The following is a 23,743-nucleotide window of genomic DNA, read 5'->3' as shown; positions in this document are numbered from 1 at the left end:
AGCAAATGTCTTCTAGACTAATAACACATGCAAATCATGTCCAACTGGGCAAAAAGGAAACATTTAAAGCAGTCCCTGGACCTCGGCTCACCCCTACCATTTACTCTAAAACCCCTGTACCCTAAAAGTGGATATTTTCTCACGTCACGTCACTAAATGTTTACCCATGCACCCTTTGCAGCAATTGATCAAATTTGCCTTCAAATTTGTCAAAACAGTTCAGAAATATGACTCAAAAACAAAAGCTGAAAATTCCAATCTTAGGTCTTAAGAGACTAAGATAGGATTTTACCCAATTTGGTAATATTTCTTAATCTATCACTTTAATATTCCTACCTTATCTTACTTCATCTTATCTTGTCTCAGGTTAGGAAACCCTAAATGCTTACTCAATCAGTGCGTATCACTTTTTATGTTTGGTGCCTAGCAACCAAGACTACTTTTCTCATCTCACAGAGCTAAACATCTTTTTTTTTCTTTTTTTTTTTTTTGGTAAAACCTGTAGAAAAATACAAATATGTTCTTTTTGGTAAATTTATAACAATGATAACTTGGGGAGTAAAAGATAGAGGTTGGCTAAGATAGTGGACACATTCTTTAATGTATCCAGCACCCATTGTATTTAATTGTGTGTGAAATCAACAACAGACCAGCCATTCAGATTAAACAAATTAGCTGACACTACCATAAACTGCTGTTAGCGAACACTGCCATTAGTTACTGTTAGCTAATTAGCATTAGAGCTACTACTACCACAGACAGAAAAGTGAGGTTTTATTCCAGTATTCCTTTAAAATAGCCTACTTGAAGACTAAACTACAAGTCTTACAAATGACTGTCTTGCCTTATTGTTGTGTGTGCATGAAGGCATCGCTGTTGTGTTAGCATTGACTGATAATCAGGATAATCACACCATCTAACAGCTACCTAAATGTGTCAAAATGTTATACAGATTAAAGAAGTTAGCCAACTTTACCATTAGCTGCTGTTAGCTAACATTAGGTACCGTTAGTGAACTATACAGTTAGTGAAAGTTAGGGATTTTTCTATTTTCTATTGTTAGCGAATTCTACTAGTTAGTCAGTGAGTTACCACTACAGGTGGGAAAGTGAAAGTTATGACAGCTTTTTCTTTGATGTCTTTGTGTTGTTGTTGTTGTTTTTTTTTTTTCCAGATTTCACAATGCCGTCCAATAACACATCACTCATCACCTCTGACTGCACTTATTTCCACCTGGTGAATGCAAACGTGGCTGTTGCATACCTTTACTTCTTTTTGTTCCCCGTTGCGTTGCTGCTCAATGGGGTAGCGGCGTGGGTGTCTATGCAGCTCCGGTCCACCTCTACCTTCATTGTGTATCTCAAAAACCTGGTGGCTGCTGATCTGCTCATGACACTGACACTCCCGTCGCTGGCAGCTAGCATGCTACCTGAGGCGGCGGTGCTGTTAAAGATGTTTGACTGCCGTTTCTTCAGTGTGGTTTACTACAACAGTTTGTACACAAGTATCACGTTAATGGGCCTCATCAGCCTTGACCGCTTCTTCAAAATTGTTCGTCCGTGTGGAAAGGTGTTGGGACAAAGTGTTGTCTTCAGTTGTGTTATGTCCACTTTGGTTTGGGTAGTGTTAGCTGGCACAACGGTCATCCCAACTATCATTCTAACTGACAAGGATCCTGATCCTTCAAGAGATGATTTCTGCATGTCCATGAAAGGTCCAGCTGGTGTCACTCTCCACAAGTTTGTGGTTCTGTTTATGGAGAGTCTCTTCTGGCTTGTCAGCATGCTGATTGTGTTTTGCTACATCTGCATCACGCTCAAAGTCCTGCAGTCCTTCAGAAACTCCGGGAGCAACAACAGCAACGGAAAGAAGAAGACCAAGCTACGAGTCTTCCTGATCCTCCTCGTGTTTTTTGTGTGTTTTGTGCCTCTTCACGTGATGCGTATTCCATTCACACTAAATGAAGTCTTGGACATTGATGCCTGCACTCAAACATGGCTGGTTATAGTCCATAAATTTGTCCTGTGGCTCTCTGCCACTAATGCCTGCCTGGACCCTCTCCTCTACATCTGCCTGTGCAGAGAGTACCGAGAGAAAGTGGTCGACATGATGAAAGCTAGAGGGATGTGTGTCTGGTTGTATTCGGATGAAAGAGAGGAGACTTCATAGTTAGTCAGCAAATGGAAGAAATTAAGTTAGAGACAAATCGGATGTCCTCTTTGCAAATTTGGCTGTCGTTAAATGGATTGATAAATATGAATTACTTAGGAAACGAGAGCTTTCATTCACCTTCAAACACTCCATTGCTTTTAATTAAGTTATGGAAATAATTTATCTCTATTGTGTAGGTGCATGTAAATCCAGCTTAGCCTTTTATGGGTATCTGTACATTTTCTGTATGTTTGTTGTTATGTTTTTTTTGCATATTTTGGGGAGTCAGTGGCTGTGCAAGAGCTGATGTTTGTGTATGTCTGAGTGTATCTGTGCTGTTTTGCTTTATGTGCTGTACTGTACTGTATATTTGTGTTAAGGACACGAGAAAATGAGATGATTCATCTCAAGGGCTTTATCCTTCTAATAAAGTTATGTTTAGAAGTCTTACAGTAGCTTTTGGTCTTTAAAGTTTATATTGTACTGCCCTCTAGTGGCCCAATGAGGATTAATGTCTGTTGAGACCAAAGATCCACTAAAAGAAATAAAGTAGAAACATGGCAAATAAACAACATATTTTGTCAAGTTCATTGCAGAATAATCTGTTATTTGAGTCAAAATATTTATTATTTATTAATATGTATATTTATCTATTATTTTCACATGCAATTGTGAGTATATTCTTCCTTTCAAGTTTACCTTTCCTTAAAAAAAAAAACTTACCAACTGTTAAAGGCTGGTAAAGGGGGCTGTTTGATCTAGTACCATACAAATACTGCTGTATGTATATTACATTAAAAAACAGACCAGTTCTATAAAGTTTGGGAACCCTATTTGAATTATGTAGAGTCTGGTGTCTCTAATATCATACTGCACAGATTTTCTTGCTCATATCGCACATTAATACTGTAACCTGTGGTGTTATGCACATAGATCTGAGCTGGTGTTCTGTGTTTTGGTTGGTTTGTTTTTGCTGTTTAGTCTGTAGTCCTATTTTTCTCTCTTTTTCTTTGTAGATTTCATAATGCATCCATCTTTAACTTGTTTTAGAAGTAAAAAAAAATAGTGCAATGGTTTAGTGGCACAAAAACACAGAGATAGCGACATAGAGACACACAGAGATTTTTACAATAATTGAAGCAGGGATAAAATACACAAAGATAGACATATAAATAGAAATAGAAGATGACACTGCAGTAACAGGAGGGTGTTATCTGAGTGTGACCGTGTGTGTATATACTGGTTTGTGTTACATAAGTAGGCAAATCATATTGGTAAATGTGATCCAGCATATTGTTATTGTATTGCAATTTGTCTTTCTGTTGAGATGTATTTATGTGCTTTCTTTCAAGTTTTCACAACTCAAGACTGTTTTAATCCCACATTGAGGTGTTATTGTGAACGCTTTGTCAATAAATTTGAGTTTAAAAGTCATCTTTTGTTCAGTTTTCCTGTGATGTGGGGTCACTGCAGATACTGTCATCCTATTAGCCAACAGACACTTTTCACAGCAGACATACTGTCATGAATTACTGGGGTAAACACAGGTGTTACCAGTGATACTGATTATAGTACTCTTCCACTAAGCCAACATACACAACAGCAGCACCCTGACTCTGTTTGACCTGAATATAATGGAGCATTCATTAGTATCATTGGTAAAACCTGTTTTTACTCAACTATTTTGTGAAGGAAGTCTATCATCTGAGACTGAATGATGATGCAACTCAGCCTTGTCTCCCATGTTTTTTTAAGGGGAATTTAAATAAAAAAAAGTATCATAAATTGCATTTTTTGAGAACTTGCAGATGAACCCTTCCATTATTATTACTTAAAGTGCATGCAACATCACAGTAGAGTGGGCTGAACTCCCTATTTATCTGCTGCACAAAAGAACAATAAAATTACACCCAAAAAAAGTTTTGGCCTTTAATTTCAAAGGCTAAAATAAATCTTTCACAACAATTCTCATAAATCCTGAACACAAATTTAATAACTTCCCTACAAAAGACCATTGCTGAGTTGCCAAATTTCATTCTTCCTTTCTTTCTTTTAAATGAATTACGTAAATTACATTCAGTTTGACCTCATTAAATGATTTAATTATCTTAGATCACTGAACAAATAGTAAACTATGTGTATACACAACAATGTCTTCCTCAGTGTGAAGCAGTGAAGTAAAAAAAATCAAATGAAATACCAGTGCACCCACTGTGTCAGTCAGCACAATACTGGACTCTGCAATAATAGTTTTGGTCACTGATACACACTAACACATTACCACAGATTTGTAATTGCTTTGTCTGAAATACAACTAAAACCACACATACAATAAATTTTCTTGGGAGCTGATGTTGCACTTTCTTTGTTTGAGCAGACAATAAGCTCCAGTGTGGCTTGTAGCACTTTTTGGTTGGAGTTACTGTAACAGCTCACGCCACCCTTTGGTCAGAGGATGTAACTGCACCAGTTCCTGCAGAATCAGCTCTTCAGTGTTTGCAGTAACTTATGCAAACAGTCAGTGAATCAAGCAATCGATCAATCCATCAGAGAATCAAAAAGCAAAGTTACCCAGGATAAAACAACTAACAAATTAAGAGGACAAAAGGGGAGAAAATAATTGGTCTGCCCAGAAAATTTAATAAAAGAATCATGAGTTGCTGCTACAGTATTGCTCAAAGGAAATGTATTTTCTTCTGCCAACAATTATCAATACAATGATGGTAAGTGGGGACACAAATCATATATATTTAGTCTTTCAAGTGATGCTCAGAGGTAAGAGCACATCTATATGAGGAACATTTGTTTTGCTAATAGCATCACCCAGTGCAGGAGAATTCCTGTTGAGCTTTCTTGTCTGTAAACAACTGTAAATGCTCACTTTGATTAGTTTTGTCTTAAAGACGACAAAGAAACGGTGATGTCAGGAGTTCATGTGAAGATCAAATGAAGCACTGGCCCTGCCACCCCCTGGACACAGTCTCTGTTCTAAGTTCAGACTGTGGAGTGGGTGTATGACATCTGTTTTGCTTTTGGCTGAAGACCAGGGAGTTTTTCCTATTTTTGCATACCTCCTGATAAATTGCCAAGTCTTATCACAGCTGAAATGTTGATTTGTTTGCTAGGAAAATCAACAGAGTATCATCAGCACCTCTTATGTCAGAGCATTATTGTCACACAGGTCCATCTCGAAGCGTTGTGTCTGAGGCGAGTGAATCAAGTCATCAACTGTAAGTTATTACAAATATGCGTTTTATTTACATCATTAGTTCATAATGTAGTATTTGATCAATGATACACCAAATGTAATGTGTTAAGATATGGAAAATTCTAGCATGTTTAAACAGTGTCACAAAAATAACAAATATTTTAATTAAAATTAAAGCTCACAAAACAAACCACACTGGAAAAAATAGCAGCATCAATCTGACGGTCTAAATTAATAATATCTCATAATATTGTATTTGTTTGTTTGTTTTTTTAATTGAAACAGCACCAAGTGATTACTGTTTACAGCTGAGAAATATTATGAATAATTACTTTGATTTGACTTTAGAAAGATTTTGTGAGCTCTGATTCCTGTAAAGCTCAGTAGAGGAAAGAGAATAAATCTAAATTTTTGAACTAATGGCCAGTTTGCCCTGTGTTTAATTAGTGGCTTAGTGACGTCTTTATCCTCTCAATCTTGTAGAGTCAATAAGAAAAAAACAGGCCTGTCAGGACAAGAAAACCTAAATGCTCTCCTTATTTAATTCTCAATTTGTGTACAAATGTAGTCAAGTCAAATCAAATTTTATTTATATTGCACAAAATTACAATTTGCTCCAGGCAGGTTTACAATCTGTGCAGTGCATGAAACCATCTATCCTTAGACCTTCGATTTGGGTAAAGAAAAACCAAAAAATCCTTTCAATAGCAAAATAAAAATGGAAAATATATGTGTTTATGTTTATTTATTTTCTTGGCTTTAGGGCTAGAAAATATTGGGACACTGGAGGTAACATACAATGCCATTCTTAATACACAAGAGCCGCTTTCATTGATATTCCCTGGAGTGCATATAAATAAAGAAAAAAAAACTGTAGACTGCAAAAAATATTATTATTCTAATAATTATAATAACAAATCTGATGTGTCCAATGCACTCTATTCACTGCATCTTGCACTGCTTCCTGGCATCGGATATAAACTTGACACTTACGCGTGTTGTTCTCTCTTGATTAGATCTTTGTTTGTGTTGTAGCTCTCAGATGTCTGTTGCTTTGGATAAAAGTGTCTGCTGAATGAAACTGTAAACTGTGAACATCAGATAAAAAGAGAAGATAAGATAAGATGAGCTCAAGTGTCAACATTAGAAGAAAAGACTGATTGAGTAATACATAAGAGAAGCATAATGGAAAAGATTATAATATAAAGAGTCTAAATTTTCTCTATTATGTGGTTAACACCACCATAAACAACACGCTGCTCCCTTCGCTTTGCTCAGCCTGCGACTCTGACAGGGTTAAGACACAGACAGTTGATGAATGTGTGGCTCTTCCCTTTGACAACCAACACAGCGAGTGAAGAACTCAAACAAACAACACAATACCCCCTCCGTCCTGCCTAAAATGCTGGTATCAGTATCAGTGAGTACACGTGTCTATGCAGGATCTGATAACATGTAATTTATTAACCCCAAATAAGACTCCATTTTTCCCCCAGGATGGTAGGTCATGTTATATGGCATTCGTTATGTGTTATTTATTCATGTTTTACAAAGAGTTTAACCTGAGCCTAACCAATAAATTGTATCACATCAAACTAGGGTTAGCAGTATAGAGAAGTTAAAAATAAAATAAAATTAGATAATAATAATAATAATAATAATAATAATGATAATGATGATGATGATGATGATGATGATGATGATGATGATGATGATAATAATAATAATAATAATAATAATAATAATAATAATGATAATAATAATAATAATAATAATAATAATAATAATAAAGACTTGTATCAGATGGGTGCTCAACATTGGCCAAAATTCAGGTGTCAGAATCAGTGTTGGGGAAAGAAAAAAAAATGGTATCAGAATAATTGTAATTAAAACCAGAATTTGTCCAAATAATACTGCACATATTCAAAGGGATAATTTTGTCTGATCCCATTTTGCCAGCAAAAGGAGAAAAAATATCCATATGGTAAATCATAATTATGTGATAAAAAGTCACAATATGGGATTGCAAAGTCATAATCATGGGGGGGGGGGGTTAATTATTGGATAAAAAAAAAATGAGATTAACAGTTGGAATTATGAGATAAAAATTAATACAAAGTCATATTTATGGGGAAAATAGTCATAATTATGGGACGAACAGTCATAATTATGGGATAAAAGTCACAAGTATTAGATAAACAGTCAGAATTATGAGTTTAAAAAGTCAGAAAAAAATCATAAAAAAATGAAAAATCAAAGTTGAGATTATCAGGAAAATTAGGACTTTCTATTTTTTCTCATAGTGGTGGTCATACTGTAGTACATACTACATGAAGATGATGTTTATTTGTGGATTCCAAAATATTATTAAAATAATATAACTCTTTCTTTTCCCTCAGGTGCAGTGATGCCATTGAACCAAACATCTCACAATGTCTCGCAGTGTGACGGTTTCGTGTACAACAAAACGATCGTCCCAGCTCTTTACTTCTTCATCTTCCCCATCTCTCTGTTCCTGAATGGCGTGGCAGCCTGGGTGTCTCTGCACCTCAAGTCCACCTCCACCTTCGTGGTGTACCTGAAAAACCTCGTGGCTGCTGACATCGTTATGACCCTGACCATCCCAGTCAAAGCTGCGAGTGACCTGTCGCACGAGTCGCACGTGTTCATATTGTCATGTTACGTCAGTCCTGTTTTCTACAGTGCACAATACGCATGTATCACTTTGTTGGGTGTAATAAGTCTGGACCGTTTCTTTAAGATCATGTTCCCTCGCTGCAGGCTTTCTCAGAATGTGACGATTAGCAAAGTGATATCAGGTTCTGTCTGGGTGATCCTGTTTGGAAGCTCAGCTTTACCAAATATCATTTCAACCAACAAACCAGTCGCCAATATCACAGAGATCACCACTTGCATGAACCTGAAAGGACCAGCTGGACTTGTACTCCATGAAAATATCATAATTTACATGAATGTGTTCTTCTGGCTCGTCAGTGTGCTCATTGCGGTTTGCTATGTTTGCATCACAAACAAGGTGATCCAGTCATTCAGAAACTCCGGCAGCAATAACAGCCAGGGAAATCAGAAGGTCAAATTGCGTGTTTTCCTGATTGTCATTGTGTTTTTTGTATCATTCGGACCATACCACATTATCAGGGTCCCGTACACTTTTCAACAAGTCAAATATTCCTCCAGAACCAGCTGCTATTTCTTACGGGGCAGATTTGCCAAAGAGCTCAGCCTCTGGTTTGCCGCCACAAACATCTGCATGAACCCACTCCTCTACGTCTTTCTGTGCAGGGAGTTCAAGGAGAAACTGATGTCTATGATGAAAAACATGCCCATATTATTCAAAGTCCCCTCAGCAGGGAAAGCACAAGGTGCTTCACCAAAGACTCGATTCTGACAGAGGTCATGAAAATGTGCCATCAGATGTTTCTGAAGATTTTTGAGACTAAACGTCAGATTATCGCTTTCATTATTTGCTGCCTTTACTTTTTAAACCCACGATAAAGTTGTGCTGTAAAGTTTCTCACTGTCTTATGAGTGTCACTCTAAATAGCTTGATAACAATTAACAGGAACTACGCTATGGATGGATGAGATAAACAGCATGCTGTATTTATGTCAATAAAAACAGTTTTATAGCTGCTCTGGGAGTTCATAATCAGAAGGCAAATAGAGTCCTAGGAGAGAGGGTGTAAATGAATTTGTCATGCAAAGCAAGTTAAGTTGAAGCTAGTTAACATTTGCATCTCACAATGTAGTTGTATATGTTTGTTGTAACTACAAAAATGTCTTTGTTGTGGTGCTGCAGATATGTCTATCAGTCAGTGTCATCAATTTGCAGCATGCTAATCGCGGCATTCGCTTAACATGGGCAGTGACTGCAAAGACAAAAGGATGTGTGCAAAAAGAAAGGCCTGTCAGTTTTGTTGTTTCCTCTATCAAGAATGTGTTTAGCTATAAACAAATAAAGTGTGCTGTAAATCTATGAAATGTAGTGATTAATACAAAAATAAATTCATAAATTTGGGGCATTACTCTGCTCAGTGTTTAAGTGTCAAAGTTTTTTCAACCACTGAACAGTTCCTAAAGCACGTGTCAATTTTGCAGATATAAAACCCTCCACAGACCAGGTTTGCAGTTTGAGGTGTCCTGTCAACAGTTTTTGCAGATGTCTCCTTTGTAAAGATGAATTATAGTGGAAAATACTTTTAGGGCTGCAAAGCTCAGCAACAAAGCCTAGTCTAGGTTCATATAATACATTTATGGTTTGCATGCAGAATATAAGTAGCACAATTTAATTCTATGCTGCATTACGGTGACCATAAACTACATGTCCCAGAATGCAACCCAATTTTGTTATCCACACAAAAAAAGACATCTAGCTGCTTTATTCCAGGTTACCCTTGGTTACGTTTCAACATCATATAACCATTTCCAACAGTGGCACTCTTGCTAAGCCGTTGTAGCAAGTGGATTTTTAATAACCACAGTGAAAAAGCCATGTATTCCCGCAGGATGGTGGTTTACCACAATTGTTCAAATAATTGTGTTTCATTGGACTTTATTGAAGGATACTGTTAGGGGAGCTCCTTTAAGGAATAAAAAAGCTATAATATGTGTGCACTGTGTGAGTAAGAGAGAGCGAGCAGCAGAATAAGAGTAAGAAAATCCCATGATGCCTTGGGTTGAGTGTCGAATAATCAGAGGTTGTGTTCCTGACTTCCGGGTCTGATAAAATGCATGGCACAACAGAATAACCTGAGATCAACCCTTCAAAATAAAATCGGTGGTGATGACGGTAATGAGCTCAATATAATAGTATAACAGTATAATCTACAGTAGCATAATATTAGCATTTTAGCAAAACACCATAATTTCATTTTCAATTTGGTTTTGAAACCTTGCTTGTAGGCTACACAAACTGAAACAACCCTTACTAAATAATCTTTACAGCAGCTGTACACTTGAAGGTCTGCTTGCCATTATTTTTATTAGACTTCCACTTTCAGAGCTAGTTATATATAATTAAGTTATTCCTGAAAGTGATAATAATTGAATGCAGAGGCAATTATATACTATAATAATCAAAAAGATAAATTTATATTGTTTATTTAGTTTAGTTAGTATATTAACAACCTGCCCATTGTGGGAAACTACAATGTTGATGTGTCACAGGGTGAAATTGAGTTTGACACCCCTGACCTAAAAGATTTGCCAAGTTTGCAATTCAGGAACAGAAACCCTAACATTTCGTAACGCGTGGGTTATTTTTTTTTGTTGAGTGTGTAATGGAACTAAGGTTGTGATTAGCATTTAATCAGGTTTCAATGACTTTCACAATTTCCATTGTGCTTATTTAAAACTGGAAACCACAACTTCTCTGTCTTCTAAAACGGATTCTGATTGAACAACAAGTTACGGTCATGTAAAGGTGAAGAATAACTTGCGGGTCTCCAGTAAACACACGCATGTGATTTCCCACTGGTCATCATTGCTGGCTCAGATCCAAGAAAAAGCACACAGGAAGTCATCTCTTGTGTTGTTCTCAGAAAGTAGATGCACTATTTTTGTCAAGGCAGCACAAAAGGGAATTGAACTCTGGCCTGGACTCCATCAACAAGGATTACATTTTTAACCTAATTAAACCATGGTTTAACCTTAAATTATGTTGCACCAAACTTTTAAACTAACTTAAAATTAAGAAAGATTCAATTAAACCTCTTTAAACTCCAGTTTAGTTTTCAGTCTAAAACTAGATTAAAAAAAGATTTAAATTTCCATTGAACCAAATCTTTACACTCCAATTTAAACTTTGATCCAGTATTAACTTTAAACTTGCACCTAAGTAGGTTTTACTTTTTACATGGCTGCCTTATTGAGATGGATTGAGAAAAATACTCAAGTTCCCTGAAGAAAGTTAAGTGAAAAACTTAACACAGCTGAGTTTTATGATTCTTTCTTTTACTCCTGTTGATAATTTGGCCAGGATAATTACATTAGAACAATTACATTCTTTTGGCAAACTTTTTAGCTAGCTAGCAAACAATGTTTTGTTAAAGAGTACCTTAACTTGTATACTTATTAGGTCCTGACAACACTCAAATTTATTTTTATTTATCTATTTAATTTTGATTTACACATTGATTAAATTCTATTTAAAGGAACAATATGTAGCAATTGCGAATGAAAAATTAGTACAGAAATCCTAATAGTGAGTTTGGAGCCATGGACTGTATATTAAATGGGTTAAAATCCTATTTAATATAAGATCTATGGTTGAAGCGAGCTGTCTCCCCTCAACACTGCAGGAGCACAAGACGAGCACAACATCATAAATTGACAATAACAACTGAGGACAAGCCCTAAACTCCACACTGTTAACTGTCAGTTGTCTGTCAATGTAAAGTCGTGCTCGTGTCCTGAAAACAAAAGTCCACTGCTCTGAAAATACACACTCTGAAGTATGAGTAAACTATACAGCAGTGTGATGCATTTGACAATAGTTAAAGACAGTGTATGCTTTATAAAAAACACAGACAGTATGGGGTCTTAGTAGTACATACAAATAATACAAAGTTCCATTTTGCACAAAGTATTGTGTTTAATAAAACATCTCTTCTTTCATGACTTGCATTTATGGTAAAGGAACTCAAGGGAACCATAAAATCACATTTTAAGAGAGGTCAATGGAGCAATATGCATATATCATTCTTGCCCACTCAAACCACAGATCTTGTTTGTTTGTTTTGTTTGTTTTTATTTTTTTTGTCTGGGACCGAGTCTCATGATGAGACCAGACAAACAGATAGAGGTGGAGTAAATAAGCCTCTGCAGGATGGTGGGTGGGCGGAGCAGCGGGGGTGCAGGAGGTCTCTAGATGTGGATCGAGAAATGAGTGCATGTCTTTGGTGTTTTCAACCATCAGCAGCTACTGAGACTGACGCAAGCTGCAGCGGAGGAAGGGGGACTGGCACGGAGCAGAACAAGCCTCTCTGCAGACAATTGGAACAGGAAGCAAGGAAGGAAAGGGTCTTTCACCCGGAGGAAGACTGGCAAACTCATTGGGATTGTGACAAGACAGCCACACAGTAGCTCCAGAGACCACCCATTGTAAGAGCATCAAACACACACACACACTTAAAGAGGGGGAGAAACACTGAGCGAGACAGAGAGGCTGGAACCTCATCAGAAGTTCTACGTTTCTTCAGTGATTACAGATAAATTACAGAACTAAAGTAACCTTAAGGGGTTCAGTTCAGTTTGGGCTTTTCTTTCATTTCATTTGCTTCCTGTGGGTGAGAGAGAAAAAGGGGAATCGGGTATTTCACTTCTTCCTCTATTTCTTTTGAAATACTGTATTTTTTCACCCCTTTATTCATTGTTCCTTACATGCCTCACAGTCACAGACGATAAGAACGCCGAGAAGGTAAGACTCAATTATTGGCTTTCCAAGTACATTTTCTTGATAAAATAGAGAGAATTTGTGTGACAATAGATGTAACAGACCTAATTAACATCAGAGTTTGAGAGTATTGTATATCACGGTTGCCATAGCACCTGCTCCTGGCCTCACTGTTATTCTAAGCTGTTAAGGTTTTCAATGTAAAGAGTGCAGCCACCAGGCAGATATACTGTCAGACAGGAGGAGAATTCACAATGAACAGATAAATGCAAGCATTACTTAATGGTGGAATTTGAGAGTAAATTTACTCAAGTACTGTAGCCTACTGAAGTATAAATTTGAGGTACTTTACTTGAGTATTTTTGTGTTTCTTCTATCAGAGGACAATAGATTATCTTTTCATGCCATTTTCTACTTACTTCACTGCATTTCAAAAGGAAAAGTAACTTCAGGTTACTAGTTACTACAAATTAAGATTATAAAACATATGAGGAATTTAAATACGATATTTTGTTATCAATTAAACTGCCTAAATGTACATACAAGTACATGCAAAAACTTTTCATAGCTCCAGCATTTCAAATGTAAGGAGTTGCTTCTCTCCCGTTGAATGACTTTATTTTATTTCTAATAATTTTGATGCTTAGATTATTGGTCAGACAAAACAACCATTATGAAAATGTCACTTTAGGCTCTGGGTAATTCTGACCGCATTCTCACTATGTCCATAATTTTTACAAGTCAGACAATCAATCAGTTAATCAAGAAAGTAATCACTAGATGAATCCGTAGTCAGAATAATCATTACTTGCAGTTCCACACAAAAAGGTTAAAAAAAACTTTAGCTCTGCCTTAACCAACAACTGCAGCACAAACATCCTGCTTTTACATTAATGCATGAATAATTATTTAATTTTACAATAAATATACATTTTTATAGGAGACATTTATTTTTGCATTGAGTTTTACTTTTAACACTTTAGGTACATTTCCCTTAATATAGTTTACAGTAATTTTCTATAAAAACAAACTATGCAGGATTTTCCTAAAAAACAATGCATTGTCTCAATCATCACCCACAACCCACTAAAATGCACCCGCATTCCTTGTCTTCTACCAATTTTCTCATTAATCTGCTGCGCTCAGGATGCTTTATTAACCAAAAACACTGGTATTTGACACCCTGGAAATGAGACAGTCTTTCTGGTGTGTTTACAAACAGCAACTGACAAATCCAGCTTTTGGAGATTTTGTCCTTATGTTTTGACCACCATAACCGCAAATTTTAATGTCAAAAAGAAAATCATCTAAAGAAAAATCTCCTCCTGCTTCTTTTTAACTTGATAACATGACTTTGCTTGGGAAAATGTAAACACAGGATCTTCCTGTCTGCATGCTGTAAATCATTTCAAGTGATATCAAGGAGAATCCAACCTGGTGGCTGGAAAAAAGAGCAACTATACAGAAATAGTCAGTTTTCTTGCTGATTGTCTCATTTGCTTATGTCGGTTATCTAAAGTTATCTGTATTAAATTGAGACTGTGTCATAATCAGTTAAAAACTCATTGTGATAGAAGCATTTTATGCAACAGCTTCCTAAAAAACAAGGTATAGACTAGATAAACATAATCGCTTTAAGTCTTCACTTTTGATCCAACAAAAGTGTGTAGTCGTGTCTGTATCTACAGAGACTCTGCCCTCTGCCTGTACTTACTTACTCATTATTTTACTCTGCTCAGGATATTTTACCAACCCAAAACATTGGTCTTTGACATCCTGGTAATGAAACATAACAATAAACTACCTTTCTGGTGTGTTTATGAACACCTCAGACAAGACTAAATAAACGGTCTGAATATTTCCTCCACTATGGATTCAAAAATGTCTGTTGGAGGCGTCATCACAGTCGTGTATTTCTGCATTCTGAACTAAATAAGCAGTCATACCACTATAAGAGGGTGTGTCAGTAAGTACAAGTTTGTGTTACTTGTTGAATTCAGATAGAAAGAAATGGAAAACAGAAAAAAAGAAGTTCTAAAACCAGTTATGAGAGAAAGAGTTATGCAGAAGACGAACAGGAACTTGTCAAACAGCAGACAAGTGGTCTGATCTTTGCAGAAGCATAGGTTCTCGAAATAACATATCACAGTGTTCCTTCTTTGCATCATTTCTTTATGGCGACTTTCCAGTGTATTCTGTCTTCATCTACTTTATCTATGTATCATTCTGACTCTCATTTCCTCTCTCTCACTCTTCTGAAGGTCCATCAACAATCAGAAGATGAACAACACCCTGTCAAACACTTCCATCAAGTGTGTTCGGGACACCAGCGTGACAGCTGTGGTTTTCCCCATTCTATACAGCGTCCTCTTCATAGTCGCCCTGATACTGAACTCCCTGGCCGCATGGATCTTCTTCAACATCCCCAGCACCTCAACATTTGTGGTCTTTCTGAAAAATGTGGTAAGACATGGGGGCTTTTGCTTAATAAAAGTTGTCGTCAGTGCGGAACAAAACATCAAAACAAAGATCCTTCATTTCCAGGTGGTGGCTGACCTGCTGATGACGCTGACCATCCCTCTGAGAGTCCTGAGCGATGCAGGCGTGGGTTCCTGGCAGCTTCGCGCCTTCCACTGCCGATACTCTGCAGTTCTCTTCTACATCACCATGTACATCAGCATCCTCCTGCTGGGCCTCATCAGCCTGGACCGCTACCTAAAAATAGTCCGGCCGTTTGGGAAGTGTGCCCTGCAGCGAGTTCCTGTCGGTCAGGTGCTCAGTGCGGCCGTCTGGGTGGTGATGTTGTCTTTAGCATTGCCCAACGTTATTCTGAGCAACAAGGAGCCACAGATCTCTAGAGGAAGACTGAAGTGCACGTCCATGAAGAGCAAAGCCGGCCTGCTGTGGCACGCAGGATTCAACTACTTTTGTCAGGTAGCTATTAAATAAAGGAATATTTTGGCATTTTGAAAAATATGTTTTTCACTTTCTTGTGGTGGGTTAAAAGAGAATACACCACTCTCATTTTGGCTGGTACATATGAAGTTGGAGCCAGCAATTAGTCAAGGTTGGCGTAAAGACTGGAAACATGGGGAACAGCTAGCCTTGCTCTGTCCACAAGTAATTAATTAATGCTCATTTGTGTTTTTTCAGAGTGTTATGTGCTGAACTACGTCCTGGGAAGCCATACTGACGTCCACTTATCATGTCCATAGTAATACATAGTAAAGCCTCATTCACACTGAACTAATCTCCTCTAGTAATTTAGAATGATTGTGGACGCCCTCTGTGATCAGTACTCATGTGAACCTTTCCTGTTTGTCATTTGTAAAGTAAAAATTTCCCCGCATTTTACTTTCCATATATCGCTAAACACAGAGGTCCTGTGATAATATTAGTCCCGTATGAATCAGCATCTTGGCGTTTTTTTTTTTCTTCAAATATCTGTTTTGTGCAGTCAGACAACTGAACAAGGACGAAACTTGATTGAGGCTCATAATATTACAGAGGTCAGCAGCTGTGTTGGGAGATCTGCCATGCTGACGTTTAAAATTAATGATGAACGACTGGGAGCAACAGAAGGTTGTCATATTCAAGTACAGCTGCGATGCATCTGTTTCGTGATCTAAATGAGCTCTAAATGTGTATATATACTTGTAACACATGTAGAAAGTGGGCAAAACAACTCTAAACTAGAGCTGTCCTGATACCAGAATTTTAAACTTTGATATAATACTAGTATAAATACGAATATACGAAATAGGTTATTTTTCCTATTTCTTTTTTTAACCGCCTGCACACTGTGCTGTTAGAGAAAAATTACTAACAGTCTGGTTTTGCTGTAAATCAAATTTCAAGCAGGACAGTAAAGACTGAAGGTCTTGAATGAGCGCTTTAGATTTTTTATCAGTTTGCTACTTTTGATACTATCATATGTTAGTACTGTGTTGTTTTTAAACATGTTTTACTGAAAAATATTGATAGTTAGATACTTTTGACAACCTTTCTCGCAACTATATTACTAATGTGGCTGAAGAACAAACATGCAGAGCATTGACACCATATCCGGGGTATAAAGTCAATAAATTCAAGTGAAATACAGATTTTGTTTATCCTGTGTAAACGCAAAATCCCCTGGTGATATACTAGTCCCATGTGAACAGGGTGAAAGACTGAATTTACAGTGTAAAAAACACACTGTGGTTTTATTGGGGTGTTATATGTCAGATCATGCAGTGACAAAAACCACAACTTGTCATTTTCCACCTCAGTACAGGATACAGTACAACATGTTGACTGATGAGCTTTACAGGTGCTGGTGTTTAGATTTTGTTATTTGATAGACGGGCGGTTTCCCTGCTGTTTCCAGCCTCTATGCTAACCAGTGATGCAATCTGAATATGTTATTTGAAAAAGCACAAATGATGCGATAGAAAGTTATTTCTTGTGTCCCACGTTGCCTATTAATATTTGGAAAAAGTCTGCATCATGATTACCTCAGCAGACTTAAACAAAAAGGTTGAATTCTACCTTAATCATCACTTTAATGCACCAAAATTATTCCCTTCAATTTAAGGACATTAATGCAAACATGCATTACGTCTCTGTAGAGTGTCTATTTACAATGCAGAACAGAATCTTTTGATTTACAAAACTTTTTTTCAGTGTCTGATTTTTCAATGTCCCCCAGTTAAATGGTAGGTGGTGGTGTGGTTCAGACACTTCATAGAACTAAAGTTTTTAGTTTAGTTAAAAATAAAAAGAGTGAGAGATGAAAAGTACAGTATGAAGACATTACATCATTTTTATGCTTTGAACAGATACAGATACAAATCATGACTATGCATAAAAGGTGATGATCTGTGCATCTCTAATGCTCATTCAAGCCAGCAGTAGGGCTGCAACTAATGATTATTTTTAGTGTTGAGAAATCTATCAATTATTTTCTTGATTAATCGATTAGTTGTTTGGTCTGGAAAATGTTGAAAAATGTTGATCAGTGTTTCCCAAAGTCCAAGATGATGTCCTAAAATGTCTTGTTTTGTCCACAACCCAAAGTTTATTCACTACTTACTTACTTACTGTGATAGGGGAGTAAAGAAAACAGAATATATTCAGATTCATTTAATAATCAAGTCATAATCAATTAATTGAATGACTGTTGCAGCTCTAGCTAACAGTAGTTTCATATTTACGGCGCCAACATGAGAGTGTCTCATCTGACTCAGCAAGAAAGTGAAACGTATTTGTTGAACTCTTGTGTAAATGCAGCATACTATTCATCATATAGCTAACATCACAAGTCACATCTTGCTTCATGTTTTGTTGACATGCCTGCAGGTGGTTTTCTGGGGAACGCTGGCCTTGATGGTGGTTTGCTACACGTTCATCAGTAAGAAGGTTTATGAGTCATACAAAGCCTCAAAGAGCAGATCGCAAGCAGCAAGTCGCAGAACCAAAGCAAAGGTCTTTGTGGTGGTGGGGGTGTTTTTCATCTGTTTTGCCCCTTTTCACTTTGCTCGCGTGCCCTACACTCTGACCCAAACCGGCAGCATGGCGAGTCACTGCCGGGCACAAAACGCACTCTACATCGCCAAGGAAACCACCCTGTGGCTGTCGGCCACTAACGTGTGTCTGGACCCCCTCATCTACGTGTTCCTGTGCAAGGTGTTTAGGAAAAGACTGACGGCCACGATCTGCCTTAAGCCTTTCCACAAAGGTGTCATGGAGTCCCCCACAGCCACATCCACTCAGCTGGAGATGTCACAGATCGTCCAGACTAACAGACTGCCACATAACGGCACGCCACAGTAACAGTGACTGAGACTGGACACTGTACAACGGGACAATAACTGATGAGACGAATGTGTCATCTTACATGTAAATATCATTTTATCCCGATGACACAAGTTGTAAAATTAATGTGATCAAAATGTCAAACACATCCGGAGGAGGTCCTGAAGTTTCATGCCAACAGTGACTACTGTTTCTGATATACGGTACTAACCAAGCACTTCTACACCATGTTTGCTAAGTCATCCTGCACATTTCCTCAGTTGAGCTTTCTGTCATCTTCTGCTTCCTTCTCTCTAATCTCGTTCAAACTGCACTTTCCCTTCACAAACATTTGGCTGAAGGGCAAACATCTTGAGCACATATCCTCCGATGATTACACACACACACACAATGTCCAGGGACTGAATGATAACAACATGAACCAGGAAAAGAGGACTGCAATAGACACTGCTTGCAGCTTTAACTACTGTGTAATATAAATAACAAATAATAATATAATAACAGTAATAAAATTAATATTTTTCATACTACATTTGCATGGTGTTCAACTTTGATGCTGGGATAACAAGTGTTTTTATAGAGAGGCAAAGTTCCACTCTTTCTGCAGTGCCACAAAAAAAGAAATGTAGTCAACTGTGAGAGACAAATAATTTTTTGTGATATGAATTACACATATGATGTTTGTCGATAATTTTACAAAAACAGGCAACCGGCAACAAGGGTCACACTGACTGCTGGGTGCTAACGTAGCTCAGGCTGCAGTGTAAACTTACAGGAAAAAGCAACATGAAAAGTCTGCTACTAGCATCCATCCTACTACTCTCATTATTTAGCTGGTTTCAAATGAGGCCTAATGTTCACAAAGTTTCTCTTAACTATCCTTCAGTATTAGAACTGTTGTCCAACATCATCCCAGCCTCACCCCAGGCACTGCCAACATGCTAAACAAACAACAAAATAAACGCTGAAATAACAAAAAACATGGCAAAATTTACAACTCTCAAGTTTGAGGTTGGGTCATTGACAGCTGGTATCGATCAATTATTGAGTTTGAACAGTTCTAGTGAATAATGCAGTCTGGCGAAGTAAAATCTGCACACGTTGTCATCAAAAATAAACTTTTTATCCACTCAGCTCTTCTGTCCTCTGAAGCTGGGGTTCCATTTGTGTGGGTACAAATTGACATGGTGTCAATTAGTCTGGAGCCAAGTTAACAGTGACTGTCTGATCAATGAGAATTTGGTCAGACAAGAGCAAAATGACAAACTGACCAGAGGGTGTCAGCCCTTTCTAATTACAAAACTTCACAGTCTTATACTTCAACAGTTTTATGACTGTGAACTGTGACTTTCTTGACTTGCGAAGTTATCTTTGATTGCACTACCAACTGAGCTACCAGGCCAGACGAAATTATCTTTTAAATTGACAAACATCATATCTGTAATTTATGCCCCAATTCATATGGGATTTAAAAAAAAGATTAAAAACATGTCTCTCGTCTCTGAATTTTGAACTTAAACTTGAAACTTCGCCCCTCTATGAGGCGACTTGGTTAAAGGATGTGAATCTAAAACATGAGACGTATTTGTCATAAGAGAAAGGGCAATTACTTTATGCACTGCACATCCTCCTGCCTGTGCAACAAAGGCAACCAATAAGAACAGCTGATAAAACCACCAAACCCAGTTCCTCTGCCACAGGAGTGTACGCCGATGGCGATGATGATTCATAGTTCACCACATGCTTGAGCTCATGTAAGACATACCATCACAGAAGAAATGAAAGGATAGTTAATTGATTTTTGTTTAAAAAACTGAGTTACTTGCAGTGCTTCTCTTATGGCAAGCACTGATTAGTCATTATGTTTTGTTCACTTTTTTCTTCACTGTTCATTAGTGGCAACTATTGAGCAACTGGCCAACAGGAACTGCAGACTCATATTGCTCTGGTTGATCATGCTGAATATACAACATCCGACGAAGCTGCAAGCATTTGCAAAATGAGCATATAGCCTTTTACAATACCGCAGAAGCATCACTGTGTCATTCATTTTTGAATTGAATAAGAGGAGAAAAAAAATATAGAACTGGAATAAACTGGCTTTTTCCAACACTGCAACACCTCGTTTCAGGATATTCACAAACTGGTCCTGCAGGATTAATGTCACCTCCCACCTGATTTACAGTCGCGTCTGCATGTGGGTCTGATTAATGTAATAATGAAATATGATCTTCCTCCATCCCACCCTCTGTTGGCTACGACAGAGGCTGATATTTGGGCAGGAAATTAATGAGCTACAGAGCGGTCGGACCGACGACTGCAGCCGGGGGAAGGACCGTTCGTCACCCTCAGATTAAATCCTCTGACAGATGACCCTGCAGTACTGAATTATGAGAAATTCTAAATGACATTCATGGAAATTAAATAAACCCTGGAGATAGTGTTGCTGAGCAGTATGCACACACACACACACAAGTTGGGGACAAAAGAGAGACAGAAAAATAGGGGGCAGGTGGAGGTGTCGGCTGACAGTTTCATATAACTGGATGCATGTGGAGGACCTAATGAAACAAGGTGGTACAGCTGGCATGTCAAGGAAACCTGTCATGTCTACATGTCAGTGATGCCAATCAGCAGAGGTTTATAAACAGTTTCATGTCAAGACACCCCAGAGAAATGGCTTACAGGCAACTTATTAGAGCTTAGACTTAAGCTTTAGGTCATAAAGTCACACATACTGTTCAAATGTTCAAACTTTCAATGAGTAAAAAAAAATGAATCTGAATGGTTTTACCTCACTCTTCTCAAACAGCTTAGTTGAAACATTTTAGAGCATCACAGATATACACATTTAAGTTAAATTGAAATCACAAACAGAGCTAGAACTAAATAACACAATAATAAAGAATGTAGCCTTAACTTTGACCCACATGAAGGCAAATCACAGAGAAAACTAGGAGCAATAGTTTCCCCCAAAAGCTGGCAGACACACAGCCTTATAAAGGCAATGGTGGTCCCATGTTTGGAAAAAAATGCAAAAGTGCCTTCATGCACACCTGTAGATGCACATTACACAATGGATGCCCAATTTGAGAATATTCTATCTGAAGAAATCCCCTTTGAGTATTTTCCTTTCTTTTTAGGTTCTTCATAATCAGTAAATGATCAATATAGAATCACTAAGTTATAGTCAATCTAAATGGACAACCTTATTTCATTGCTTGTTTGGAGTCCAAGCAGCATCGCTCGATGCTGACCTCTTTTATTTTTGTTCAGATTATTGTTTCTTTCTTTCTTATTTTTATCCACTAAATGTGTTTGTGCAGTACAAACTATTATAAAAACTATAAGACAAAATTTCAACCCACTGTTCAGGCAACAGAATTGATCAACAGAATCAATTTTTATTTGAATACCTAATTTAGTAAAATGTGTAATAACTCATGAACGCAAAGAGATATAAAGGTGAAAATTTAGACGTGTGTTCTGGAGAGTACACTAAGCAAATGTATCAAAAAGCATTGCATTTCACCACTAGGGGACGCCACAAATGCAAAAAGTTTTTATCTTGTAATTGGCTGCATGGTTTCGTATGAAAATGGTTTTGCGTGATCTCAGGTTATGACTCAGTCAGTGCATGAATTTTGGTACTTATTTATTAAAGTAGGCATGACTTATTGTAACAAATTTAAATCTGTAGTCATTTCATAATCGAATCTTCTAAAATTCAGCCATACATCCTACAGAGCTGAAATTTCTCCAAAACATCTGATCAGTTCTGACAAAAATATGTCTCACTGGAACCTGTGGTCGATGGTCGATGTGTCGCTCTATATTTTTCAAAATGTGCAAAATGAATTAACTTTTGTATCTCCACAAGTCTTCATTCAAATGTGACCAACAACAACACAGACATTCTGTAGATGGTCAATATCAAGTGTTTCAAATTGTGTTCAAATCGGTCAAATGGTGAGTCCGCAGTGATGTTTGATATCTTGCTGTAATTTGTACTGTATACACAACATTTTCTCTTTTGTTCAATTTGTGATGAAATTTCACCAGAATAGCTGACAAAACACCTGAAACCAGCAGAATGATGTGTGATGTTTTTGAGAATTTTATCATCAAGATTTTGACTTTTGTAAGCGTTTTACAAATAACGCCCCACCGCTGCACATCTGTCATTGCCTCAGCTTCTAAGAAGGTGTGTAGAAACCAGTTTTGTGACATTTCTCTCTCTCTGATTTTCTGCTTGTGAACATCTTCCTGGCTCAGTGATCAGTCGGTGGGGTCAGAGAGGGAACCAGGAAAATGTTTTCATTTGGTCTTGATGGTCTTGTGTTCTAATAACAAAAGCAAACCCCTAAGTGAACAACTTAACAGTAGCAGGTAGATTGTGGATTCCCTCCACTACTCAGGAATGTATCTTGACACCCAAGGAAATGTTGTGATATCAAGTTTAAGCAGTTTATCTAAACAACAGCATCGAGCCAACATTTTTCATGATTTTACTCTTTCAAATCATCAGCATCTGGTCTTCTGATCTAAACATATCTTTTTCACAGCCGGTTTGGACCCCGCTCAAGCCTGTTGTTCCTTGTTACTTTTGCTCGATACCCTACAACCTGCTCAGGATTGCCCAAAATACTAGTAAAAGTAGTTGGCCTCCAATTGCCTCTACATCATCGATATTCAACTTGCTTTGACCAGGGGCCACTTTTGCATATTGTCAGGAGGCCAGGGGCAAGTTAATTAACAAACATCAGCAAAAATTATACATCAAATGTTCTTGTGGTGCTACTGGGGGGGAAACACTGCGCTGAAGCTACGTTTTGGCTTGTGATGGTGCCTGGTACAAACAGTTCTTTAAGACAAAAATAAAGGCAAATATATACACAGTCAATTTTTCATTTATTTACATTTTGTAATTTTTTTGACCTTCCCATGTTTGCTGTCGTCACTCTGACTGACTTACAGTGCCTCTCCCACCTGATGCAGCTAGCACCCTTTTTATTTTTTTCATCAAGTCAGCAAACTAGAGGTCTGGTAAACTCACTTCTTTTTTTTTTTTTATCACCACACCCTCAAATTTCTTTCATTGCAATCCTCAGCTCCAACTAGTTCTGACTCAAGTAATATCACTTGGGGGAATTTATCTGACTTCTGCAAAAGTAGGAA

General features: G+C 37.5%; 1 protein-coding gene and 2 pseudogenes across 1 annotated transcript; all 3 read left to right on the top strand.

Moving 5' to 3' along the window:
• Window positions 1–1,182: 1,182 nt before the first annotated feature.
• LOC146328794 (P2Y purinoceptor 13 pseudogene) lies at window positions 1,183–2,169 on the top strand (annotated as a pseudogene).
• Window positions 2,170–7,766: 5,597 nt separating this feature from the next.
• Window positions 7,767–8,765, top strand: LOC146328793 (P2Y purinoceptor 13 pseudogene; annotated as a pseudogene).
• A 6,034-nt stretch (window positions 8,766–14,799) lies between these two features.
• LOC146328792 (P2Y purinoceptor 13-like) lies at window positions 14,800–19,698 on the top strand. The gene is made up of 3 exons (XM_084717806.1): window positions 14,800–15,232; window positions 15,314–15,703; window positions 18,110–19,698. Exons 1-3 carry the CDS (start codon window positions 15,050–15,052, stop codon window positions 18,581–18,583), a joined length of 1,047 nt encoding a protein of 348 aa, XP_084573932.1. The 5' UTR covers window positions 14,800–15,049; the 3' UTR covers window positions 18,584–19,698.
• Window positions 19,699–23,743: the final 4,045 nt, after the last annotated feature.

This window comes from Lutjanus erythropterus, chromosome 4 (assembly GCF_056507025.1).
Source record: "Lutjanus erythropterus isolate fLutEry1 chromosome 4, fLutEry1.hap2, whole genome shotgun sequence".
In the NCBI taxonomy this organism is placed as follows: domain Eukaryota; kingdom Metazoa; phylum Chordata; class Actinopteri; order Lutjaniformes; family Lutjanidae; genus Lutjanus; species Lutjanus erythropterus.
This window is presented reverse-complemented; position numbering and strand designations above follow the sequence as displayed.